The sequence below is a fragment of the Panthera pardus genome, unplaced genomic scaffold (assembly GCF_024362965.1).
Source record: "Panthera pardus isolate Hobbes unplaced genomic scaffold, ASM2436296v1 HiC_scaffold_7, whole genome shotgun sequence".
In the NCBI taxonomy this organism is placed as follows: Eukaryota; Metazoa; Chordata; class Mammalia; order Carnivora; family Felidae; genus Panthera; species Panthera pardus.
Genome location: NW_026527002.1, coordinates 61,843,740 through 61,868,053, shown reverse-complemented (window position 1 = coordinate 61,868,053; position 24,314 = coordinate 61,843,740). Strand labels below are relative to the sequence as shown.

Genomic DNA, 24,314 nt, shown 5'->3' with positions numbered 1-24,314 from the left:
AGCACTGGAAGTCTTAGCCTCAGCAGACAAGAAAACAAAAAGCACCCAAATCAACAAAGAGGAAGTCAAACTTCCACTGTTTGCAGATGACATGATGTTCTATGTAGAAAACCCAAAATACTCCACCAAAAAATTGCTAGAACTAATACATGAATTCAGCAAATTTTCAGGATATGAAATCAATGTGCAGAAATCTGTTACATTTCTATATGCCAATAATGAAACAGCAGGAAAAAAAAATCAAGGAATCAATCCCATTGGCAATTGCATTAAAAACAATAAGATATCTAGGAATAAACCTAACTAAAGAAGTAAAAGATCTATACTCTGAAAATAGAAGACTTATGAAAGAGATTGAAGAGGACACAAAGAAATGGGAAACTATTCCATGCCCATGGATTGGAAGAACAGTGTTAAAATGTCTATACTACCTGAAGCAATCTACACATTTAATGGAGTCCCTATCAAAATACCACCAGCATTTTTCACAGAACTAGAACAAACAATTGTAAAATTTTCACGGAACCACAAAAGACACCAAAAAGCCAAAGCAATCCTGAAAAAGAAAAACAGAACAGGAGGCATCACGATTCCAGATTTCAAGCTATATTACAAAGCTGTAGTCATCAAGACAGTATGGTAGTGGCACAAAAATAGACACATAGATCAATGGAACAGAATAGAGAAGCCAGAAATGGGCCCACAACTATGTGGTCAACTCCTCTTTGACAAAGCAGGCAAGAATATCCAGTGGAAAACAACAAATGGGGTTGGGAAAACTGGACAGTGACATAGAGAAAAATGAAACTGGACCACTTTCTTATACACAAAAATAAATTCAAAATGGTTGAAAGACCTAAATGTGAGACAGGAAACCATTAAAATCCTCGAGGAGAACATGGGCTAAACTTCTTTGGCCTTGCCCAGAACAACTTCTTACTAGACTCATTGCCAAAGACAAGGGAAGCAAAAGCAAACATGAACTATTGGGACTTCATCAAGACAAAAAGCTTCTGTAAAGCAAAGGAAGCAGTCAACAAAACAGGCAGCCCACAGAATGGGAGAAGATATTTGCAAATAATATATCAGATAAAAGATTAGTATCCAAAATCTATAAAGAATTTATCAAACTCAACACCCAAGAAACAACTCAGTTAAGAAATGGGCAGAAGACATGAGTAGACACTTTTCCAAAGAAGACATCTAGATGGCTAACAGATACATGAAAAGATCACTCATCATCACATGAGTGAATACAAATAAAAGCCATGATGAGATAACTACCTCACACCTATCAGAAGGTTAAAATTAACAACACAAGAAATAACAAGTGTTGGCAAGGATGTGGAGAAAGGGAACCCTCTTGAACTGTTAGTGGGAATGCAAACTAATGCAACCTCTCTGGAGAATGGTATGGAGATTCCTCAAGAAACTAAAAATAGAGCTACCCTATGACCCAGCGATTGCACTGCTAGGTATTTATCCAAAGGATACAAAAATACAGATTCAAAGGGGTACATGCACCACCCCACTGTTTATAGCAGCATTATCAACAATAGTCTAATTGTGGGAAGAGCCCAAATGTTCATCGACTGATGAATGGATAAAGAAGATATGGTGTGTATGTGTAGTGTGTGTGTAGTGTACACACACATATACATACAATGGAATATTACTTGGCCATCAACAAGAATAAAATCTTACTATTTGCAGTGATGTGGATGAAGCTCTAATGTATTATGCTAAACAGAACAAGCCAATCAGAGAAGGAGAAATACCATATAATTTCGTGTGGAATTTAAGAAACAAAGTAAGTGAATATATGGGAAAGGGGGGTGAGAAGAGAGGGAAAGGAACCACAAGAGACCCTTAATGACAGAGAACAAACTATGGGTTGATGGAGGGAGGTGGATGGAGAGATGGGTTAGATGAATGATAGGTATCAAGGAGGGCACTTGTGAAGAGCATTGGGTATTGTATGTAAGTGACAAATCACTGAATTCTGGTCTTATAACTAATATTGCACTGTATGTTAACTAAAATTTAAACTAAAAAAGAAGGAAAAAAAATTTAAAGTGTACTTATATATTTAAAAAAAAACAGAGAAGAAATGGAAGACAAATAGAAACACAGAACAAGGGCAACAAATAGAAAACAGTAACAAATATGGTATACATTAATCCTGCTATGTCAATAAGCACTTTGCATGTCAGGGGTCTAAATGCATCACAATTAAAAGATAGATTTTCAGAGTGGATCAGTAAATGAGACCATACTATATGTTGTTTACAAGAAACCCACATTATTTATAAAGACACATAGATTTAAAGTAAATGAATAGAGAAAGATAAATCATGCTGACACTAATCAAAAGAAAGCAGGAATAGATATGTTAATTTCAAAGCAGTTTTCAAAGCAAACAGAGTTAGGGTAAAAGAGGAGCATTATATAACAGGAAGGGAATCAGTTTTCCAGGAAAACATAATAATCCTTAATGTGTAGGCATCTAGCAACAGATTATCAGAACATGTAAGGAAGAACTGATAGAACTGCAAGGAGAAATAGATTGAATCCACTGTTATAGTTGGAGATTTCAAGACTTGTGTATAGAAATGGACAGATTCAGCAGACAGTAAATCAGTAAGGATAGAGTTGAACTCAACAATACCACTGATCAACTGTATATAATGAACATCTATAGATACTTCATTCAAGAACAGCAGAATACACACTCTTCTCAAGATCCATAGAGCATTTACCAAAAGAGACCACATTCCGGGCCATAAAACACACCTTAAGAAAATTAGAACAGAAATCATACGGTGATTTCTTAGACCATCATAGAATTAAACTAACAGAATTAAATTTAAATGTAACCAGAATTAATATCTGCAGAATCACAAAATATTTGGACAGTAAATGACACTTTTAAACACATGAATCTTAAATGTTTTGAACTAAATGAGCGTGAAAATAGCAAAATGTATCAAAATTTATAGTATGAAAATAGTTCAAGGAAAAATGGTAATATTAAATGTGCATAAATTAGAAAATAAGAGTCTAAAACCAATCATCTAAACTTCCACCTTTGGAAACTGGGAAAAGAAGAGAAAATTAAATCCAAAGTAAAAAGAAATAGTAAAAATTAGTGAGCAATCAACTAAATTGAAAACAGGAATCAATAGATAAAATCGATGAAATCAAACACTGGTTCATTTAAAAGATCAATAAAATTGATAAGCCACTAACCAGGCTAAGAAAAAAAAAAAAACACAGATTACTAATATCAGAAATGAAAGCAGAGACATCATTACCAGTCCCCTGGACATGAATAAGACAATAAAGGACTATGAATAACTCTCTGCCCATAAATTTGATGGCATAGATGAAATGGACTAACTCCTCAAAAGACACAATCTACTAAAACTCAAAACTCATACAATAAGAAACAGGCAAGCTGAATGGGCTTATATGTGTCTACTTAAAAATTAAATAATAGTAACCTTCTAAAACAAAGCACCAGTCCTAGATGGTTTCACTGTGAATTCTATCAAACATTTAAGAAAGAAATTACACCAGTTGTCTACATACTCTTTTAGAGGATAAAATCTGAGAGAACACTTTCTAACTCATTGTATGAGGCAGGCATTGCCCTAATAACAATACTGATGAAGACATTACAAAAGAAAACTACAGGAGTGCCTGGGCAGTTCAGTCAGTTAAGCTTCTGACTCTTGCTTTCAGCTCACAATGTCAACTTTATGAGATTGAGCCCTGCATCAGGCTCCACACTGTTAGCACGGAGCCTGCTTTGGATTCTCTCTCTCCCTCTCTCTCTGCCCCTTGCCTGCTTGCATGCATGTACTCTGTCTCTCTCTCTAAATAAACGTTAAAAAAAACCAAAACAAAACTGCAGACAGATATCATTCACAAATGTAGATGCAAAAATCCTCAACAAACTATTATTAAATCGAATTTAACAATGTAAAAAATAGTTACATACCATGATCAAATTGGATTTATCTCATGTGTGCAAGGCTTGTTCAATATTTGAAAACCAATTACTGCAATCCCCAACAATAGGCTAGAGAAGAAAAGTCTCATGATCATATCAATAGATGTAGAAAAAGCATTTGACAAAATTCAGTTCCCATTTATGATAAAACTTCTCACCAAACTTTCAAAACAGGGAACTTTCTCAACTTGATCAAGAATATCTACAAAAGCATCTACATTTAATATACTTAAAAGTGAGAAACTCAAAGCTTTCCCACTAAGATGAGGAACAAGACAAGTCTCTCTTGCCACTGTCTTTCAACATCATACTGGAAGTCCTAACTAATGAAGTAAGAAAAGGAAGTAAAAGGGATGCAGATTAAAAAGAAGAAATAGTGTTTTTATTGACAGATATCATGAGTGAAAATGATGTAGAAGTTCAAAATAATTGAGCCCCCAAAATTTTCTGGGACTAGTAATGCATTATAACAAGGTTGCAGGATACAAGGTTAATATACGAAAGTCAATTTCTTATATACCAACAATAAACAAGTGGAGTATGAAATTAAAAACACTATATACTATTTATATTAGCACCCCCCCAAAATGATATGCTTAGGTTAAATCTAACAAAATAAGTACAAGATCTATATGAGGAAAATTATAAAACTCTGATCAAGAAATCAAAGAAGACTAAGCAGAGATATTCCATGTTCATGGGTAGGAAGACTTGATATCATCAAGATGTTCTTTCTAACTTGGATATGTAGATTCAGTACAATGTCAGTCAAAATCCCAGCAGGTTATTTAGTGGATATTGGCAAACAGATTTTATAGTTTAGAGAGAGAGGCAAAAGACCCAGAATAGCCAATGCAGTATTGAAGAAGAATAAAGTTGGAAGACTGACCCTACCCTAATCCAAGATTTACTATAAAGTTTTAGTAATCAAGACAGAGTGGTACTGGTGAATGAATAGACAAAAGATCAGTGAAACAGAATGGTGAGCCCAGAAATAGAATTACATGAATATAATTAACTGATCACTGACAAAGAAGTAAGGGCAATACAATGGAGACAAGGTAGTCTATTCAACAAATTGTGGAACATCTGGGCATCCACATGCAAAAAAAAAAAAAAAACAAAAAACTAAAACTTTATATTCTTCGCAAAAATTAACTCAAAATGGATCACAAACCTAAATGTAAAATTCAAAATCATAAAATTCCTAGAAGTTAACAAGAGACAAGCCAGGTGATCTTGGATTTGCCTATGACTTTTTAGATAGGACACACTAAAGACATGATCCATGTGAGCAGTAATTGATAAATTAGAGTTCATTAAAATTAAAACTTTCTGCTGTGTGAAATACACCATCAATAGAATGAAACAAGTCACCACCTGGGAAAAAATATTTGCAAAACACATATCTAATGAAGAGCCATTATTCATAATATACAGGGAACTGTTATAACTCAACAATAGGAAAACAACCCTATCAAAAATTAGACCAAAGACATGGACAGACACCTCAGTAAATGACATACACAGATGGCAAATAAGCATATGAGAGGATGTTCCACATTATGCCATCAGGAAAATAAAAATTGAAACAACAAGATACCATTATATAGCCATTAAAATGGCCAAAAAATTGGACACTGATAATACCAAATGTTGGTGAGAATGTGGAGCAACAGGAAATCTCATTTGTTGATCATGGAATGCAAAGTGGTACAGCTATTGTGGAAGACAGTTGGACAGTTTCTTAGAAAAATAAAAATACTTTTACCATATAATCTAACAATCACCAGTGTTAGTATATTCCCAAAGGAGTTGAAAACTTCTGTCCACACAGAAACTTGCACATGGATGTTTCTATTGCCAAAACTTGAAAGCAACCAATATGTCCTTTAGAAGGTAAAGGGGTTTTTAAAAACTGTGGTACCATAGAAATTCTAGAAGAGAACACAGGCACTAATTTCTCTAATATCTGCCATAGCAATGTTTTCTAGATATGTTTCCTAAGGCAAGGAAAACAAAAGCAAAAATAAGTTATTGGGACTGCATCAAAATAAAAAGCTTTTGCACGGCAATGGAAACCATCAACAAAACAAAAAAGCAATCTAGTGAATGGGAAGATATTTGGAAATGATATATACATTTGGGGGTTGGTATACCACAACTCAGCATCAGAAAAAACAAACCAACACAACAACAAAAACACTAAACAATCCAGTTAAAAAATGTTCAGAGGACCTGAAGAGACATTTTTTCAATTACCTATTGATGGCCCACAGACGTGTGAAAAGATGCTTAACATCACTCATCATCAGGGCAGTGCAAATCAAAACCACAATGAGAGATCACCTTATACCTGTTAGAATGGCTAAAGTCAAAAAGACAGAAATAACAAGTTTTGGGGAGGGTAAGGAGGAAAAGGAACCATTGTGCACTGTTGATGGGAATGTAAATTGGTATAGCCACTATGGAAAACATGATGGAGGTTCCTCAAAAAATTAAAAATAGAAATACCATATGATTCAGTAATTCTGCTATTGGATATTTGTCCAAAGAAAATGAAATGTTTATTTCAGCATTATTTACAATAACCAAAATATGGAATCAACCTAAGTGTCCATCAGTAGGTGAATGGATAAGGAAGACGTGGTATACATACAAAATGGGATATCGCACAGCCATCATAAAGAATGATATTATTCCACTTGAGAGAACATGAATAGACCCAGAGGGTAGTATTCTAGGTGAAGTAAGTCAACCTGAAAAAGACAAATTCCATATGATTTCACTGATAAGTGGAATCTAAAAAACAGAAATAAACCAAAAAACCAAATTAGACCTATAAATACAGAGACCAAACTGATGTTTGCTAGAGGAAGGGGGGGATGAGAAAAATGGACGAAGGAGAAAGGGAGATATAGGCTTCCAGTTATGGAATGAATAAGTCACAGGAATAAAAGGCTCAGCATAAGGAATATAGTCAATGATCTCATAATAGCAATGTATTGGGACAAATGGTATCTACATTTGTGAGCACAGCATAATGTACCAACTTGTCCAATCACTATGTTGAACACCTGAAACTAACACTGTGTCAACTCTACTAAAAAAAAAAATAAAGTAAAATTAAAAAGTAATAAACTGCGGTACATGTAGGCAATGGAATATGGATTCAGCGCTAAAAAGAAATGAGCTATGAAGCCAGGAAAAGACACGGAGGAAACCTAAATGCATATCACTAAGTGGAAGAAGCCAACCTGAAAAAGCTGCATACTGTGTAATTCTGTGTGGCCTTCTGGAATAGGCAAAATTATGCAGACAGTAAAAATATCAGTGGTTCTCAGGGGTTAGAGAGGAAGGATGGATGAATTTCCCGAGCACAGAGGATTTTTATGGCAGCGAAATTACTCTTTATGACACTATAATAGTGGATACATGTCATATGCATTTGTCCAGATTGTTAGAATGTGCAATATTGAGTGTGAACCCTAACATAAACTATGAACTTTGGGTAATAATGATGTGTCAGTGTAGGTTCATCACTTATTCCCCACCAGAGAGGTACATTTGTTGTATCGATAATGAGGGAGACAGTGTTTGGGGCAGAAGTATGTGGGAAAGCTCTGTACCTCCCACTGAATGTTGCTGTGATTCTAAAGTATTTTTTTTTTTAAGCTAGGAAAGGTTTTTTAAAGCTATGAAAAACATAAGGTGAAAAATGATTCTGTCATTTTCTAGAATTGATGTATCCTATCATCAAGAAATCAGTCCAGACGATAGAGATTTACTGTATTTGCTTTATAGTTCATTCATTAAAGAATAGTTATTTTGTATGTAGGTGCTAGTTATAGGGAATATTGTAGTAATAAGTAAATGTAAAACTATCATATAATAATAAGGCTATAAGGAGTTAAAAACATCACGGGGAACCATTACTATCTTATGCTAAGGAAAGATAGCCCTGAAGAAATGACATTTAAACTGAGATGTGAATGACAAGCCAAAGCTAGTCATGAGGACATGTGAGAGAAGAGCTAGCTTTCATTCATTCAAGCTAAAGTAGGATAGGGTCCATGTCTTAGTCTTGGAACATTAAAACCAAGGCAAAGAAGAGTCAGAGATGTATGAAGAAAGGGCCTTACAGACTGGAGGATGGAATTTGGATTTTATTATAAGTGGAAAAAGACCGTAAAGGACCCAGTGAGACCTACATATTTAAAATTTTACTCTGAAGCTACGGATAGTAGATTATAGGTGGCAAGTGTGGAAGTTGGGGATTTGGGCAGGAGAGTTTTGCTGGAGTCTCGGTGAGAAATCATTGCCTTTTGAACTGGGTTGGAAGTGGTAAAGGTGGTGATCAGTGTTGGGATCCTGGACACCTTTTCCTTGCAGACAACAGTCCTATATGGGTTATATGGACGGATGTATTTGTGTATTAGGAACAGGGCGAGGGAAAACTAAGGATGAAAAGATTATTGGGCTTTTGGTCAGTATCTACCAAGATGTAGAAACACTTATGGTAGAACAGAATTGAGGGAAATCAGAATTCTGTTTTGAAACATGTTATGTTTGAAAGTCCTACTGGATGTCTGAGTGAGCTATCGGGTAAGCAGCTTGCATAAATGAGTCAAATTACAGAGATCTATTGAGGGAGAGGTATGAATTTGAACATCATTGACTTATTGACAGGATCTAAAGACAAAGGGACTTGAAATTACCACAGGAGAGAATATAGAGAGTAGAAGGGGTACCAGGGCTAAACCCCAAAGCACACTATTTAGGGTTTGATCAGAAGGGAAGAACCTGGCAACAAAAAGGTAGCTAATGAGGAAGAAAGAAAACCATTTGAGTGAGATACATGGAATCGAGAAGAAAGTACTTCAAGAACAAAGTGAGTCTCCTTGTGTCAAATGTTACTAAGCGGCCACGTGAAGGGAAGGGTGACATTGGAAGAAGTGTTGTCAGAACTAGCAGCTCTGGTGCTTCAGCGGCCGTGGCAGGAGGATGCTTGGTGAAGAGCAGGAAAGGAAGCCAACTAGAGTGACATGACCCAGTGCTGAAACAGATGACCTCCGGCAATTCTTTCAAGATGTTCTTGAAGAGAACAGAGAAATGGAATGAGACAGAAGTGGGGACAGGGAGGTTAGGGTTTTCAAACTAGTGGCAAAAAAACTGGAAACAACATAAACGTCTACTAGTAGAGGAATGAGCAAGACATTAGCTTTCCAGTGGAATACAAGTATGTGCATGAATATGGAAATATGTTCTTTTGTATGAATAAAATATATCATGGTAACAACTTAAAAAATAAATGTGGAGATTGCACATACAAGATGACAGCACAGGTGTCTATTTCCTCATCCACTGAACACCATTTGAAAGTAGTAAAGAAATATAAGATGGTAGTAACAATGAGAACAGAAGAGAAGACATCAGTAGATTTGAAGATAAAATCTCAAAGAGGCTCTAGACTTGGGGACAGGAGTGAGAAACAGGATATAACATGGGGATCGGGGCACCTGGGTGGCTCAGTGAGTTAAGCGTTTGACTTCAGCTTGGGTCAGTTTGTGAGTTCGAGTCCCGCATCAGGCTCCCCACTGACAATGTGGCGCCTGCTGGGGATTCTTTCACTCTCCCCCTCTTTCTACCCCTCCCCTGCATGCATGTGCACTTTCTCTCTCTCTCTCAAACTAAATAAACTTAAAAAGTTTTTTTAAATAAAATGGGGATCAAGTAAAAAATGTCAATCAGTCTTTGCCTTGCCTTCTGCTTGTAGGAACAGATCCCACTGGCCAGATGATTGTGTGTCGGGGGCGGGGGGTGGGGGGGAGTCTGTTTCTAAAAAGTTTTAAGTGTCTAGGTTGAATTGGAGCATATTTGTATATCCGCTCTCCAGAGTGATGTCCTCTTCGTTGTGGCATTTGGGAAGCATTCTGAGTAACAGGCCACTCGGGCAACAAGCCCAGTTCAGATGCACAAGAAATCCAAGTCTGGTCTCTATTGCCTAGTTTTTTGTTTTTTTTTTTTTTAATTGATAAATCTGTAAACCAGATATTTAACTTACAGATAAAATCAAACATGCACATTGAGAACATTTGAGAAATACCAACCCTCCTTTTAAAAAAATGTTAATTAGTATCCTCAAAGAAATTCAAAACAATATTGCATCCACTGGGAAAAAAAAAATCCCCAGATGCTTTGAAAAAGGAACACATCAGAGAACAAGACATTTCCTGGAAATTAAAACACAATTTTGGAATTTTACAATTTAGTAGATGATTTGGCAGATGAAATTGAGAACGTGTCCGACCATGTGGAAGAGGGGTAGGCAAGCTTTTTGCATAAAGAACCAGATAGTAAATATTTTAAGTTTACTGCGAGCAGTTATTTGGTCTCAGTCACAACCCTTCACTCTGGCTTTGCAGCATAAAAGCAAATGAGCAAGGCTGTGTTCCAGTAAAACTTTATGAACACTGAAGTTTGAGTGGCATATGATTTTTACACATTACAAAATATTATTCTTTTGATCTTTTTCAGCCATTTAAAATATAAAAAAACATTATAATTAGCCTGTGGACTGTATAAAAATATGCAGTGGGCCGGATTTGGTCCTGGGGGCCATAGTTTACTGACCTGTGATATAAAAGAAAAGTATGAATGACATGAGGGGAAAGCAAACTAAATGGTGGCATGAATTGAAGCAATTGATGGAATATAAGAAAAAGTCTATTTGATTTTTGTCTTAGGAAACTTCTTTGAGATTCTGAACGGATATGACATTGGACAGCTGAGGATGTTATACCAGAAAAAATAATGAAAGCTAGAATAATTGGCCCAGCATCTGAACAGTATTTTTACACAGTCACAATATAGTAAATGCTACTTACTGATTTTTTAACTTTGAATCAATCCATATGACATAGCAGATCTGATAGAGATAGAAAATATGTGCTGTTATCCTTGACAATATAAAAATAATAGTGCAAATGACAGAAGGTGGAACATGGAAGGAGATGATCGATTACAAAAGAGGAATGAAAACAAAGAGGAGTCCTTATTTGGAAAAATCATACAGATTTAAGTATATTAAGGGTCAAAAAATAACCAATTAAGAACTAAAATTAATCATCCTGATTAAGGAAGCTAGCATATATGTGCCAAATCCTGATCATTCTCTTAAGAGTATCCAAAGATAATTAATTCTCTAAGTCTGACCAATTAAGGAGACTGAGGAGAGAAACCTTCATGTGCAGCTAGGGTTGGAAAAAAGGGACAGGTTTGAGTTTGATCATAATGTGAATGCTGCTTTGAAGAAATAATCGTTTCCAGTGAGAAAAATGGGACAAGAGACTGGTGTTTTTCACTCTACATCCTTTTGCTTCAATTTTTTTTTAAACTCTGTGCATGCTTTCTTTGATAGCAAGAAGATTAGGGATAGGATGATTATAGAAGCATAAAAGTTATTTAAATTGTTAAATAAGGATATAGAATTTTTTTGTTACAAGGGTCATGTGGCCATAAAGACATGTGCAGGGACATGGATTCTAGGAAGACAGTTTATAAATATGTAATTAAGGAGATCAATCCTAGGTTAAGATTTCCTTTAATTGCATAAAAGTATTTGAAAAGTAAATGTAAATGTATAAAGAAATTTTCTTCTGTTGTCTTATAATTTATCTCCCCTCCATTTTATCCTCTTCTTTATTAAGCGTATGTAGTAAAATTTTCCAAGTTCTATCAATTGTAGATTGTCAGACTATTTTGCAAGTTCACCAGTTTCTCTGAACCAGAGTTTGGCCCTGTATTAGCTTGGGCTGCTGTAATAAAGTACCATAAACTAGGGGGCTCAAATAACAGAAATGTATTTTGTCAGTTTTGGAGGCTGGAATTTCAAGATCAAGGTCCCAATATGGTCAAATTCTGTTGAGTGCTCTCTTCCTGGCTTACAGATAGGTGCCTTCTTCCCATGTGCTCACAAGATGGAGGGAGAGCCTTCTTGTGTCTCTCCTTATATAAGGATGCCAGTCTTACGGAGTCAAGACCCCACTTGGTGACCTCATTTAACCTTAATTACTTTCATAAGGACCCAAACTCCAAATACAGTCACATCAGGGGGTTAGGACTTCAACATATGTATTTTGGAGGTTACAAACTTTCAGTATATAACAACCCCCATTGAACTGTTATTTGGCCGAATTGAACATAGGGACAAATTGTTTTGCCACCAAGAAGTCACATGGAACTGGAGAGTAGCTGCCCTTTATGTAGGCTTAACTTTTAAAACCCAAGTGCACTAATTGGAAGCTTTGCACAGACTGACTTCTACCCTAACAGAGTCTAGAGTTTTTAGGCTCTCCAAACCCCAGTGTCCCTGCCCTGTTAAATACAACTGGAACTGTATTTTCTTAGTGCCTTTGTTTTCTCTGAGTGTCAACAGTATGGTAGCCCCAACTTCCCAAGAACCATCAGCCCTCTCTTTTCTGTAAAATGATCCAAAGCACTACTCAGCCTTTTGATTTTCATTTTACCTTTACCACAGCTTTGTAAGATGGTTCACGTTTTGCTGGCGATGTAATTGAGAGACTGTGATTAGTCCTGCCTTCTTGTATAGAGCAGACAATGTGCTGCTGCCCATAATGAAGAGAGTGGAAAGAACCCTGGGGGACTGATGACTGGTGTGGATCCCAGCTCTACCCTAGGCATACCCAGGTTAGGACAAAAGCAGGATTGCTTTTGACAGATTGATCTTAATTGATTCAATTAAGGAAGCAAACTAGCCCTAGGAACTTCAATAAGGTGGCTCATGTCTTTTTTTCCCCTATGACCAGGAAGCCGGAGTGACCTCATGAGCCTCATTTTTTCTCGCATGTTCATCAAACTAGAGTGATGTCATGGAATAAGCATAGACTTTGGAATTATTGCAGATGTGGACTGAATGCAACTCTGAAGTTCACCAGCAGTGTGACCTTCCATGAGTTACTTCAACGTCCTATGCCTGTTCTTCTGTCAGACGAAAGCAATAACTACTTTATAGGTTGTTGGGATGATTAAAGATGATTTATCTAAACTGCTTAGAACAATTCTTCCTATATGCTGTTATAAAATTGAATCTAATGTTCTGTCTGGAATGACATAATAAGCTCTTCTATCATGTTACCAAGCCTGAAATGGTCAGACCTGGCCAGGCATGTTCTTACAATGATTTCACAGGAGCGAGAAAGCATGCACAAGCCCCAAAGACCTCTCGAGAACTCCCCCTCAGACCTGGCCCATCATCACCTGTGCCTTGAACTTTTGATCAAAGCAGGTCACACTGCTCCCCTTCCATCCCCACCCCCACCCCCAGAGTCAAGACTTGGAGAAACATGCCACCTTGTGCCTAATGGACCTCCATCTGTATTCAGAGAGTCGTTTTGTACTTAGGACATTTTGGTATCAATCCACCACATTGTTACTCCAAAGGAATTGTCCTAGAAATATGAACTCATGAACATTTTCTGGTCCTTACATTCCTTTTTGTTTTAGCATGCTTTCACTCATCCAACATCTGCACGGGGTTTTGCTCTATCAGGCACATGCTCAGAGCATATTTGTGCCTTTGTACCTTGCAGCACAGCACCTCCCATAGGGTGTGCGCATTTGGGCAGGTGAGCAATGGGCTTTCCTCTGTACTGAGATGGAGCAGACACCAAGTACAGTGTGATCCTCTCCCTCCACGTTTCTCTTAACAAGCACAACACTCTGGGCTTACAGGAAGAACAGGCCTTGATAAACAGCCATCCAGGATGCCACAGACATCTCGTTTCCTATTGACTGCCTGCGCATGCCTGTTTACCCCTCCGTGAGGTTTTAATGTTAGAAACTCTTATGCCCAGCAGCATGCATTTGGAAATCAGATCTTCACCAGCATGACATACAGGCATCCACCTCACAGCTTGTGAGCAGTAGAGCGTATGCCTCTCGATGGTGCGCCTTTATATATAGTTCCATCAGGTGCCTGGGGAGTCCAGACAGTATCTTTGGCATGGCATTGGGACATGTTGTGCATGACTGTTCCTGGAGACAGGGAAGAGCAGGTTCTGAGTGTCAGGGAAACCACTGGCATGACCTATCATGGGAAAACACGAAGTGATGCTTTTTGGCTGCAGCAAAGCAGATTTGAGTAAGGCGACCATCCCTTTGATTCTCCTAATTTGGTATCTTTGCCTCTCCAGGTTTCTTCTTTTTTCCTACATTTTCTCATTTCTTGTTCCTAAGCATGCCATTTTTACTGGTGCCTTTTAATACTTCCCCTTTCCTTCAGCTGTCTTCCTTTGAGTTCACTAACCTTACCACCACCTCCCAATGCCTGCAACTCGGCTCAGGTCAGCTGGACTCCAGGGATCACCTCTGTCTGCTGTACTGCATGGCTGCTTCCCCAGCGAGGCTTGCAAATTCCAGCAGGGCAGCATATCACTGACATGTGAGAGATTAGAAGATACACTTTCCTGAACACATAGTATGTGACAGGCACCTTTAAAGTGCTTTGAGTAAACTATTTCTTACCTCCACAAATGACAAGCTACGTTTTATTTTCAGTGTACTGAGGGACATGTTTAGAAAGGTTCAGTGACCTGCCCAAGGTCACCGTGCTAGTGAATGCCACAACTAACCTTCAGTCTAGGTCCGCATGATTCCAAATGCCAACCTTGTTTCGTTACATCACTCTCTGTGTCAATCGGAAAAGAAAAATCGAGAATCAGAAATGTGAGCTGTCTTGCTAAGAATTATACTGCTAGAATGTCTCTGCATATTTGGCTCAGTGTAAGAGAAATCTAATTGGAGAAAAGGCTGTTCTAGTTCTAACCTGGGAATGTCAAGAGCACAGCTGGGACTTGAATCATCTTTCTGACACTCAAGGATATAGGAGCTGTGATATATGATGACGGACCAGACAGTTCTTCATTCGTTCAACAAATAATTATTGAGTGCCTGCTGTGTGCTAGGTACTGTTCTAAAGTTTGGGACTCTTCATGAAATAAAAAAGATCCCTGCCTTTGTGGAGATGGCAGGCGGGTGGGAAGAGACAGATGAGGATGATAACAGACGAAATAAGTGAGCTACATAGTACCGTAGATGATGCTTGCTCTTGAGAAGGAAACACTGGAGCAGTGTAATAAGTATCAGAAGTGCCAGAGGGAAGAGGGTTGCATTTTTAAATAGGAAGATCGGGGTAAGACTTACTGAGGAGGTAGAACTTGAGCAAAGGTTTGAAAGAAGGGAGGGAATTAGCACTGTCACTGTCGGAGAGAGGAGCCTCTCAAGCAACATACGAACTGAGGAGAGTTGGCACTTATAAGCAGCAGCATTAAAGTGAGGGTAGTGGGAGCAGTATATAAAGGTAGTAAAGGAGTCCATCAGAGATACTGGGTTGCCAGATGGCTTGAGGCTTTGCAAGCCATTGCAAAGATTTAAAACAAGGGAAAAACAGAATGATCTGTTAGGTGCATCTCACCTAGATGAAGTAGGCTAGGTGTGGTATGATTGTGTTTTTGATCAAAATTGTAGCAGTCATTGTTGGTGATGAAAGGAGATTGGGGTCTGGATGTAGTTAAAGGTAGACCTCTTAGGTTTTGCCAATAGATTCAGTGTAGAATACAAGAGAAAGGAGTCTGGTGAATTTAAGATTTGGAGCTATGGCAACATGAAGTATAAAGCTTCTCTTAGAGGAGGTGAGAAGTGTAGTTTTGAGAAGAAGGACAGGAGGTCAGTTTTGGACATGATGAATTTGAAATGTTTACTGGATCTGCAGATGAAACTGTGAGGTTATGGATGGTATATATAATTTCTTAGTTTGGGGAGAGAAGACTGGGCTGAAAATACAATTTGGGATTCATCAACAAATACCATGGTTAAAAAAAATAATAAAGCAAGATACCCAGTGGAGAGTACCAGTATGATGTGTGAAATGGAAATCAGTGCATTGGGTGGTAAGGAGACTTGTCTTGCATTACTGAAAAGGCAGGACTCACAATCAGTGAGAGCATAGAAGCCTGACTTTGACTTCAACACACAAAAAAAATTTTTTTTGAAGACTTTAAGTAATCTCGACACCCAACATGGGGCTCAAACTCACGACCCTGAGATCAAGAGTCACACACCTCACCAACTGAGCCAGGCACCCCAATACAAAAATAACATTTTAACCTATTAGAGCTTATTAGCAGTGGAATAACCCTTTTCACAGGTGCTTTTGCTGATGCTGCAAATTTTCAGGGAGAATCTTGAACCTAGATCATTGTTTTTCCAAATTTTGTATAGCTCTAAAAAAAGAGAATGGTAATTATTTTCCATTAGGGGATTAACATTGGTCTTTATCCAAGAAGTTAACACACATGTATATCTTGATATATTTATCATAGCCCTGGTTTACTCACCACCGTTTTAGACGTGTTAAAGTGGATTGGATTCTTGCCTTAGGTTTAAACTTGAACCTACTGGCTATGTAGAGTCCTCCAAAATTTCAGTTCCTGTGAGGCTGTGGTTCTGAGGATTTAGGAATGAAAAAAGCCATCACTAAAATTCAATATGGGCAAATTAAGGGGAAAATTATATCAGGTCAATTTTTTTTTTATTTTAATGACACTACTATAATGATGTCTTAGAACAATGGTTCTCAAACTTTTAATCGTAGGATCCTATTATAATCTTAAAAGGTTTTGAGCACCTCAAAGGGCTTGTGTCTACAGGGATGGTGCAAATATGGGAGAACAACCAATACACTGGTTAATAAGGATTCCCGATGATGCACTGAAACCTGCAAAATAAAGTTGAAGTTCTTAAGAATCTACTTGCAGGAAAGGAGAACCCCTACTTTGACAGAAGTTAATTTGAAGAAGACCCAAAACTGTAGATTTCCGCTAAGTTCAGTGTAAGCCAATGATCTGACTTTGTAAAAGAAAGGACGGAAGGTAGGTAAGTTTGGGTTTCAATACTGTGTTTCTTTTTGTAGTCAGTGCTTTTGAGATACTGCCTTTTGAAGGAAATGTTAACAAGCTACCATGCCCTGTGGAGGAGACTGGAAATCGAAAGGTCTAAAGCAGGTACCATGTGAAGAACAGATGGAGAAACTAATAATGCCACTGTGTTTACTTGGAAAAATTCCTAAAGTTGCTCACCCATTACTGCTACTGAGGGATGCTACACTGGTTAGAAGAGACAAACACCGGAAACAAGGAAGTACAGAATGGTTGAGGTGATGTTAAAGCAATGGTTAAAGACAGAAAAATGTGAAATAACATGACATATATTTATCTTGCATTTATCTAAGACATTTTACTGTAAACTTAACAGCAGTGAGATGCCTTCTCATTGAGAAGCATGAAATTTAAGAGGTTCATTCATCACGTTTTCATTTAAACCTAAGAAAGTGACCAAGTGGAGTTCAGAAGCTACACTGTGAACAGGATAGGATAGAAGAGATAACCGTTACGACTTTCTAACCAGCTCCTTGCATGAAAGAGTGAAGGCTACGGAAGAGGGCATTATTAGTACTTGAAAATCAATTCATTCAGAGCCAAGGATTCTGTGAACTAGCCCATGGATCCATTTTTGGGGTGAATGAGCTTCAGAAGCTGTTAAAGGAGACGCAAATGGCTTGTTGTATATGTTTGTCCTTCCCCTCCTCCACCTTGTCATTCCTTTTTCCAATCTTGAGTAAGATTACACAGTGGTTAAACCAATGAAAGAGGAAACCAGCATCTAAAGGAAAATCACTGCAGGCTGGTTAAGAGAAGAGGCAATGTTGAGAGCTTGCAAACACCTGTTTATAATGAGATGCTGCAGATGTGTTTGCCACTTGCTGATATTTGGGCACAACAGTCACTCCGACCTGCCAGTACATATCAGCAATCTACATGTTGCCTACTTTTTCCCCTGTCGGCCCGCTCGGCCTTGTGTAAGCTTTCCTAGTTGAGTTTATACAACCATTGGGAGCTTTAGGTTGCAGTGTTCTCTTATAAATCAAAACCTAGTAAATTAAAGAGATTTTATATTACAAAACAAGTAAGTTGAGGGATAATCAAATGACAAAATTTAACTTGAAAAGCATTTTGTAATATGTTCTTTCACTATCAAGCTTCTTCTTTAAAGCATTTAATTATTTTATAAGTTAGAAAAGCTTCCAGTTTACCTTAAAGAACTTAAAACTGAAGAGTTTTCTCCATTTTAGTACAAACCAGAACTATAGACTGAAATTGTTGAATAAAGGTGAGGAATCATTTGCCAAAAGTAATTTGCAAACAGATTTTCCCTCAGGGATGTGTCTTTCGCATCAAGTGAGGCCTCCTTGTAAAATAGACCCTAAAAGTGTCTCAAGTGCACTTTCAGCATCTCTACAGAAAGGTCAGGACCAATTCGGAGAGGAAATGCCCGGAATTCTGTTTGGTATCACAATGCTTGCAGTTAAGATAACAAACTGCCTCTGGCTCCTTTCAGGGCAACAAAACAAACTAAAATCATCACCAGGGCTGTAAATCCTGGAGAATGGTATGGTAAACCTGAGCCCAGAGAAAGGGAACTAGGGCAAATGTTTTTTTTAATGTTTGCCTTTCGGCAGGATAGATGTTTCGTTTGTTTTTTTTTTTTTTTTTTTTAATTACTATTTCTAATAAATATGAAATACTATTGATTTCTTTTGTGAACTGTTTTGGATTTGGCTCCCACCGGGGGTGGGGAGAGGGAAACAACATATCAGAAAATTTGGGGCCGGAGTTGTATGTAAGCTGTGAGTATAGCAGAGCAAAGGAGGGCGGTTGAAACATCACTATGGAGCTATTAGGTTTGACAACTCTGTACCTCCCAGTGGGAAGATGCTGTAAGTAGATTGACATGGGTTTGACATATGCTCATTGTTGTTCCAAATGACACATGGAAGTTAAGCTCTTTAAAAGAGTTAGGTTATGGCATTCACTTCCAAAATTTGGTTGCTACTGGGGATGGGGTAATCCTGATGGGAAAAGTGACTGAAGTTCACCCGGGTGCTGTGCAAAGAGCAGTTCAGGCAGAAAAAATGAAGTCGGCTCTGAGAATCCATAAGCAGCTGGATACTGAGGGAAGTGGAGTCTTTATAGCTCTTAACCAATTAATGTGTGGCAAATTAATAATTCCATAATAAAGCCAAGGCTAAGAATTGGCTAATAAATGGGGCCAGTGCTTTTATCACTATCTGAGTAAGAAGAGACAAGCAATTGCCCGATAGGAATCTTTATCCCTCCCCATTTTATTTATGCCAGTTGACATGGAGGCAGATCCATGTAGGTTCCTGCAGTCTTAAAACTCTGTGCCTAAAGCATTGAGTGTATTGCCCTCCGAGCAAGTGATACCAAATTACTGCTTAGTAAGAGTATATTCTGAAGGAAAAGCAAGGCACCTCCTTGCATGTTAGCCGCAGAACATCCGAATTTATGACAAAGGGATAATTTGTAACAAAAGCATACTTGGGGGCTGATGGGGATGCATCCTGAGTTCACTTGGCATGTATGGGTTAATCTCGACCTGAAGCCCAGGTGAGGGGGCTTTACTTTGTGCCAAGGGGCCTCTGTTTCCTAAGAAATGAGCAAGTTAAAGGTGCTCTTCCAGGAAATTTAGTATATTGATATATAAGCAACTTCACCCTCTTGTCTTTCCCTTCCTAATTTACACCTGTCCTATAATTGGTTTATAGGAGTTTTCAAAAGATGTGATTAGCTTTACCTGCAGTAAACTTGTAAAGGGTTTCAGGGTAATGATGTGTCAGTTATGAACTCATTTAGTTAATCTGAAGAAAAATTTTTAGCGCAGGAAGGAGCCAGATTCAGACTTGTAAAACATGATGGTAGTGCCTTTCTAGCTAAAAGAGCCAAAATTCTAGTTTCCTCATCATGGAAAGGAAAAGAGGGAATGACGAGCAAATAAGAAACCAAACAACAAAACATTAACTCATTTGCACCAACCCCCTCAGAGGCCCTCCTTGCTCATCAAAATTAGAACAATTGATACGGGTGCATACAGAGCTTAGAGGGACCATGGTGGACAGCCTGTGACTCAGGGATATGGGGTGTGGAAGGAAGAGGCTGATACGTTTGACTAGGAGCCACGTGGGAGCAAGACACAGTTGGTGGAAAGCAGCAAAACGCTATGCTTGAAATTCACTGCTGGGTCCATTTCATTAATCCATTCACTTATTCATCATGGCTGCATAGCATCTCTTAAATGCAGGGCATTCTGAGAGCACAGTTGTAACACATCTATCCTCACCAGCATATAACTTAGTATTGTAATTGTTACTAACATTATAGAACATGGTACCTGAACTTCGTGATGAAAGACAATGGCTTATGACGCTCATGGATTATGCGAGTCAGGAATTCACTCAGGGCACAGCAGGGATGGCTTGTCTCTGCATCCTGGTGTCTGGGAGCCTCAGCTGGAAGATTCAAAGACTGATGGCTGGAATCATCTGCAACTTGTTGACTCATTTGTCTGATGGTTGGTTGGTGCTGGCTGTCAGCTGAAACATCAGTTTGGGGATTGGCCAAAATTTCTACACATCATCTCTTCACGTGGTCTGAGCTTCCCCACAGCATGTGGCTGGGTTCCAAAGCTGAATGCCAAAGAGGACGAGCCAGGCAGAAGTTGTATCTTTTTTGTGACCTTGCCTTAGAAGTCAATCACTTCCACTGTGCTCCACTGGCCAGAACCACTACAGACCTTGCCAAAATTCAAGGAAAAAGAACATCAATCCCAAATATCAGTGTAGGAATATCAAGTACAATGAATGAAGAACAGATATATGTGTACGGATGTGTATATATGTACATGTATAAAGTCATCCTTGAGAAATATAATCTACCACAATAAGAGTGAAAGAAAAAATTATAAAGTAAATTAGCAAAAAGTAAAAACTATTGCTTGTGATGATTTTGTAAGTCATGGCCCAAAGAATCCTATTGGAAATATACTAACAGAAAAAAGAAACACCTGAGCACTGTGTTTCACAAATGTGAATCATGTGCATGTGACTTCTGTTAGTATCTTGTTACCATCTATATCACTGTTCATTCCCTTCATTTTTTTAATTGACCAACGGTTGTTAAACTCAAATTTGTTTTAAAAGCAAACTAGGGGCACCTGGGTGGCTCAGTCAGTTGAGTGTCTGACTCAGGTCATGATCTCTCAGATCGTGGGTTTGAGTCCCACGTTGGGCTCTGTGCTGACAGCTCAGAGCCTGGAACCTGCTTCAGATTCATATTTCCTCTCTTTCTCTCTCTCTCTCTCTCAAAAATAAACACTAAAAATAAATAAAAGCAAACTAGATATTACTACTGAAAATAAATTTTTTTTGCCTTTATTTGCCATAATACAAAAGTAACCTTAAATATAATAAAAATAAAATCAAACAGTCGCTAGGTGTGTTGCTTTCTGATGAAGGTTGTAATGGCAAAGCGTGCCCTCTTTGTCAGAAATGTTAGCAGGTATTCGAAAGATATTAAATCACAGTCCTACAAAATTGAGGCTCTCTTTGCCTTAATCTGAAAGATTGAAAGAGAAGTAAAAGTGAATGATCCCTAGTGAGAAGGGACATTGACCAGGTCTGGGTGCTGCCCAATATCGTTTAAAGATTTTTCTATATTACAATCCTAGATTTTTGACAAATGCTGATAAAAAAAATATAAAAAAACTAAGCTTTCATCTTGTCCCAGCCAAGTTGTTAGGATCCATGAGGAAGATGGGCATCTGGCACAGAGCTGATGCACATTAATTGATGAATTAATTCTGTCAAAGGCTAGGTCCTAACACACCTTTGTTTTGTTTCATAAACCCCTTCCTGAAAGATCTGTTGAGCAATAAAAGGCCTTAATTAGTTGGCTTCTACATCAGGTTTAGCCACCCCATTATCTTATTACCATTCTCCACATGCTGGCAGAATTGACTTTTTGCTTCCCCGCTGTGGCATAACTAATTCCTAGACTTTACAGGACCACTCCCAGGCCAGTGTGCACTCTTTAGTACGTAGGTATCTAAATCCAATAACATTCGTTCCTGAAATAATTATTAGCGCCTGCCAGGGCTAGTGTGCACTAGACCCTAGAGATCTCAAAATGGACACTTTTGTGGAATACAAAGAAAGGCCATTTGGGGGCAGCTATTTCACCCCTAAAATTTAATTAAATGCTTAGCAATAGCATTGTCTTACTGTTGAAGTGTTTGTCAGAAAACACTACTTTCTGGGGACTTTTTCCAGTGGAGATGATAACTTGAGGATAAGTATAATTTTCATGGCCTTTTCCACCTAGACCTTTTCTTCTGGTTTTCATGGGTGTGGAAAAGGTCTATAGAGGTTAGGAGGAAAAGAGCCAGATACTTACCTTCAGGGATTCCAGCCTGTAGCCTTGACCACACCCTCTAGGACTTCTAACAGTAGTGCCTTTCTGGGCACTGTCATGGGGCTGACATTAACCTTTTCCTTCTTCATTTATAGTCGGCTACAGTGAAGCTGTCAAAACCAGTGGCTCTGTGGACTCAGCAGGATGTCTGCAAGTGGTTGAAGAAACATTGTCCGAATCAGTATCAGATCTACAGTGAGTCATTCAAACAGCATGACATAACTGGTAAAGTATGCGGCATCCAAAATATTTTACTCCCTCTTTCTCTCCCCATCACGGTGGCCTTTCCCATACCCTTACAATGAACTGCATCTCCCTACTGAAATTTTCTGGCATGGGTTTGCTTACTTTAAAAGGAGAATGGATTCCAGACCCATGCAAATTATGCTACTGAAAAAGCATAAGAAGTTCTAGAGAAGCTTGGATTCTGCGGGTTCAGTACGAGTATGTGGGAGTCAAGCTAAGGGGGTGGGTGGGGGACTCTAGAGAAAATGTGTACCAATCCTAGAGAAAAGGAAGGAAGTCTTCCAAATTATCTGGGTTTGCGGGATCAGTATTTGATGTTCTAAGTAGGAAAGATTTCTAAACAGGAAAATTCTGAGGTGAATATGATAATACTTACAGTCCCTGAGATGAATACCTTCAAAGCACAAATGAAGATTCCATTTACAGCAAGGGGCTCTGAGTATTATATTTGAAGGCCAAGAGACACTTGGAAGCAGAAACCATGACAGTATAATGAACTGTAGAAGCCCTTAGGATCCTGTCTCTCGATTGGAGAACAGGCTGGGTGAGAAGAAGTCGATAGGGCCCGCCGTGGGAGCCCATCAGAACAAGGGCATCTTCACACTTCCCCTGTGTTCCCCTCCCACCCTGAGGGTCTGCATGAATATGGGCCTCGTCCCTCCCCTTGTCCCTCTCCCATTGCAAACACTGTGATGAAACATAGGACTGAAAAACATGCTCTGTGCACTAAAACTGCGCTTCAGAGGAAAAACGTGTTGAGGAGTCCTGATTCTAGTCCAGATCCTTCCCCTTTTCCAAGAGAAGACTATCCTCTAGTGGGAAAGTGACTTGATCTTGAGTAGCCCAGCACTGTGGATACCAAGCCTCTTTCCAAACTGGGTGGTTTTCAAGGTGTGTTCCGTGGAGCCCTTGGGTGCGCTAAAGGTTGACAACGGGATGGGGTGTGCTTTGGGTAGAGATAAGTGTGTCAACTAAACCAGCTCCCTTTATATCTGTTTTACATGTTTGAGTTATATGAAAAACTTCATTTGGAAAAAAGGTTTCTAATACTAAAGAACATTTTTCTTTTCTTTTCTTTTTTTATGTTTATTTTTGAGAGACAGAGTGCAAGCGAGGGAGGGGCAGAGAGAGGGAGACACAGAATCCTAAGCAGGCTCCAGGCTCTGAGATGTCAGCACAGAGCCTGACGCGGGGCTTGATCTCATGAACTGTGAGATCATAACCTGAGCCAAAGGCAGACGCTTAACTGATTGAGCCACCTAGGTGCCCCTAAAGAATATTTTTCAAATCCTGAGCTGGATTTTCCTAGATTCCTTCTGACCAAACTGGTAATGTTTTAATATTTAAGGAGCACACCCAAGTGTAGCTCAGGCTGAGTAGTTAACAGAGAGTGAAGTGTTAAAATTGTACTTAATTAATTCACTTTGCTTCCCCCCCCACCCCCAAGTAGAATAAAATGGCTTTTTAGGTGAAATTCCTGAAATTCTGAAGGCACTGTCAGAACTTAGCTTAGATTCCAAGTGTCAAATTGTTTTTTCTTTGGCCCTCCCTTAACAATACAAGAGCATCTCAGAGTCTGTTTTTCCACCCCTTAAGTAATCAGTTAGTAACCATTTGACTGATTATGGTCGCCTTCATCCCAAAATGTG

The 24,314-nt window shown here is 38.6% G+C and overlaps 1 protein-coding gene across 6 annotated transcripts in view; it reads left to right on the top strand.

Moving 5' to 3' along the window:
• Window positions 1-24,314, top strand: part of SAMD12 (sterile alpha motif domain containing 12) — a 382,200-nt gene that overhangs the window by 143,584 nt on the left and 214,302 nt on the right. For 5 of the 6 annotated variants that reach the window (XM_019459978.2, XM_019459977.2, XM_053896128.1 and 2 more), the window contains exon 3: window positions 22,515-22,644. In XM_019459978.2, coding sequence (XP_019315523.1) covers window positions 22,515-22,644 — 130 coding nt within the window. Of the gene's footprint in view, window positions 1-22,514; window positions 22,650-24,314 lie in introns of all 6 variants that reach the window. The other variant, XM_053896129.1, reaches the window with a different exon arrangement.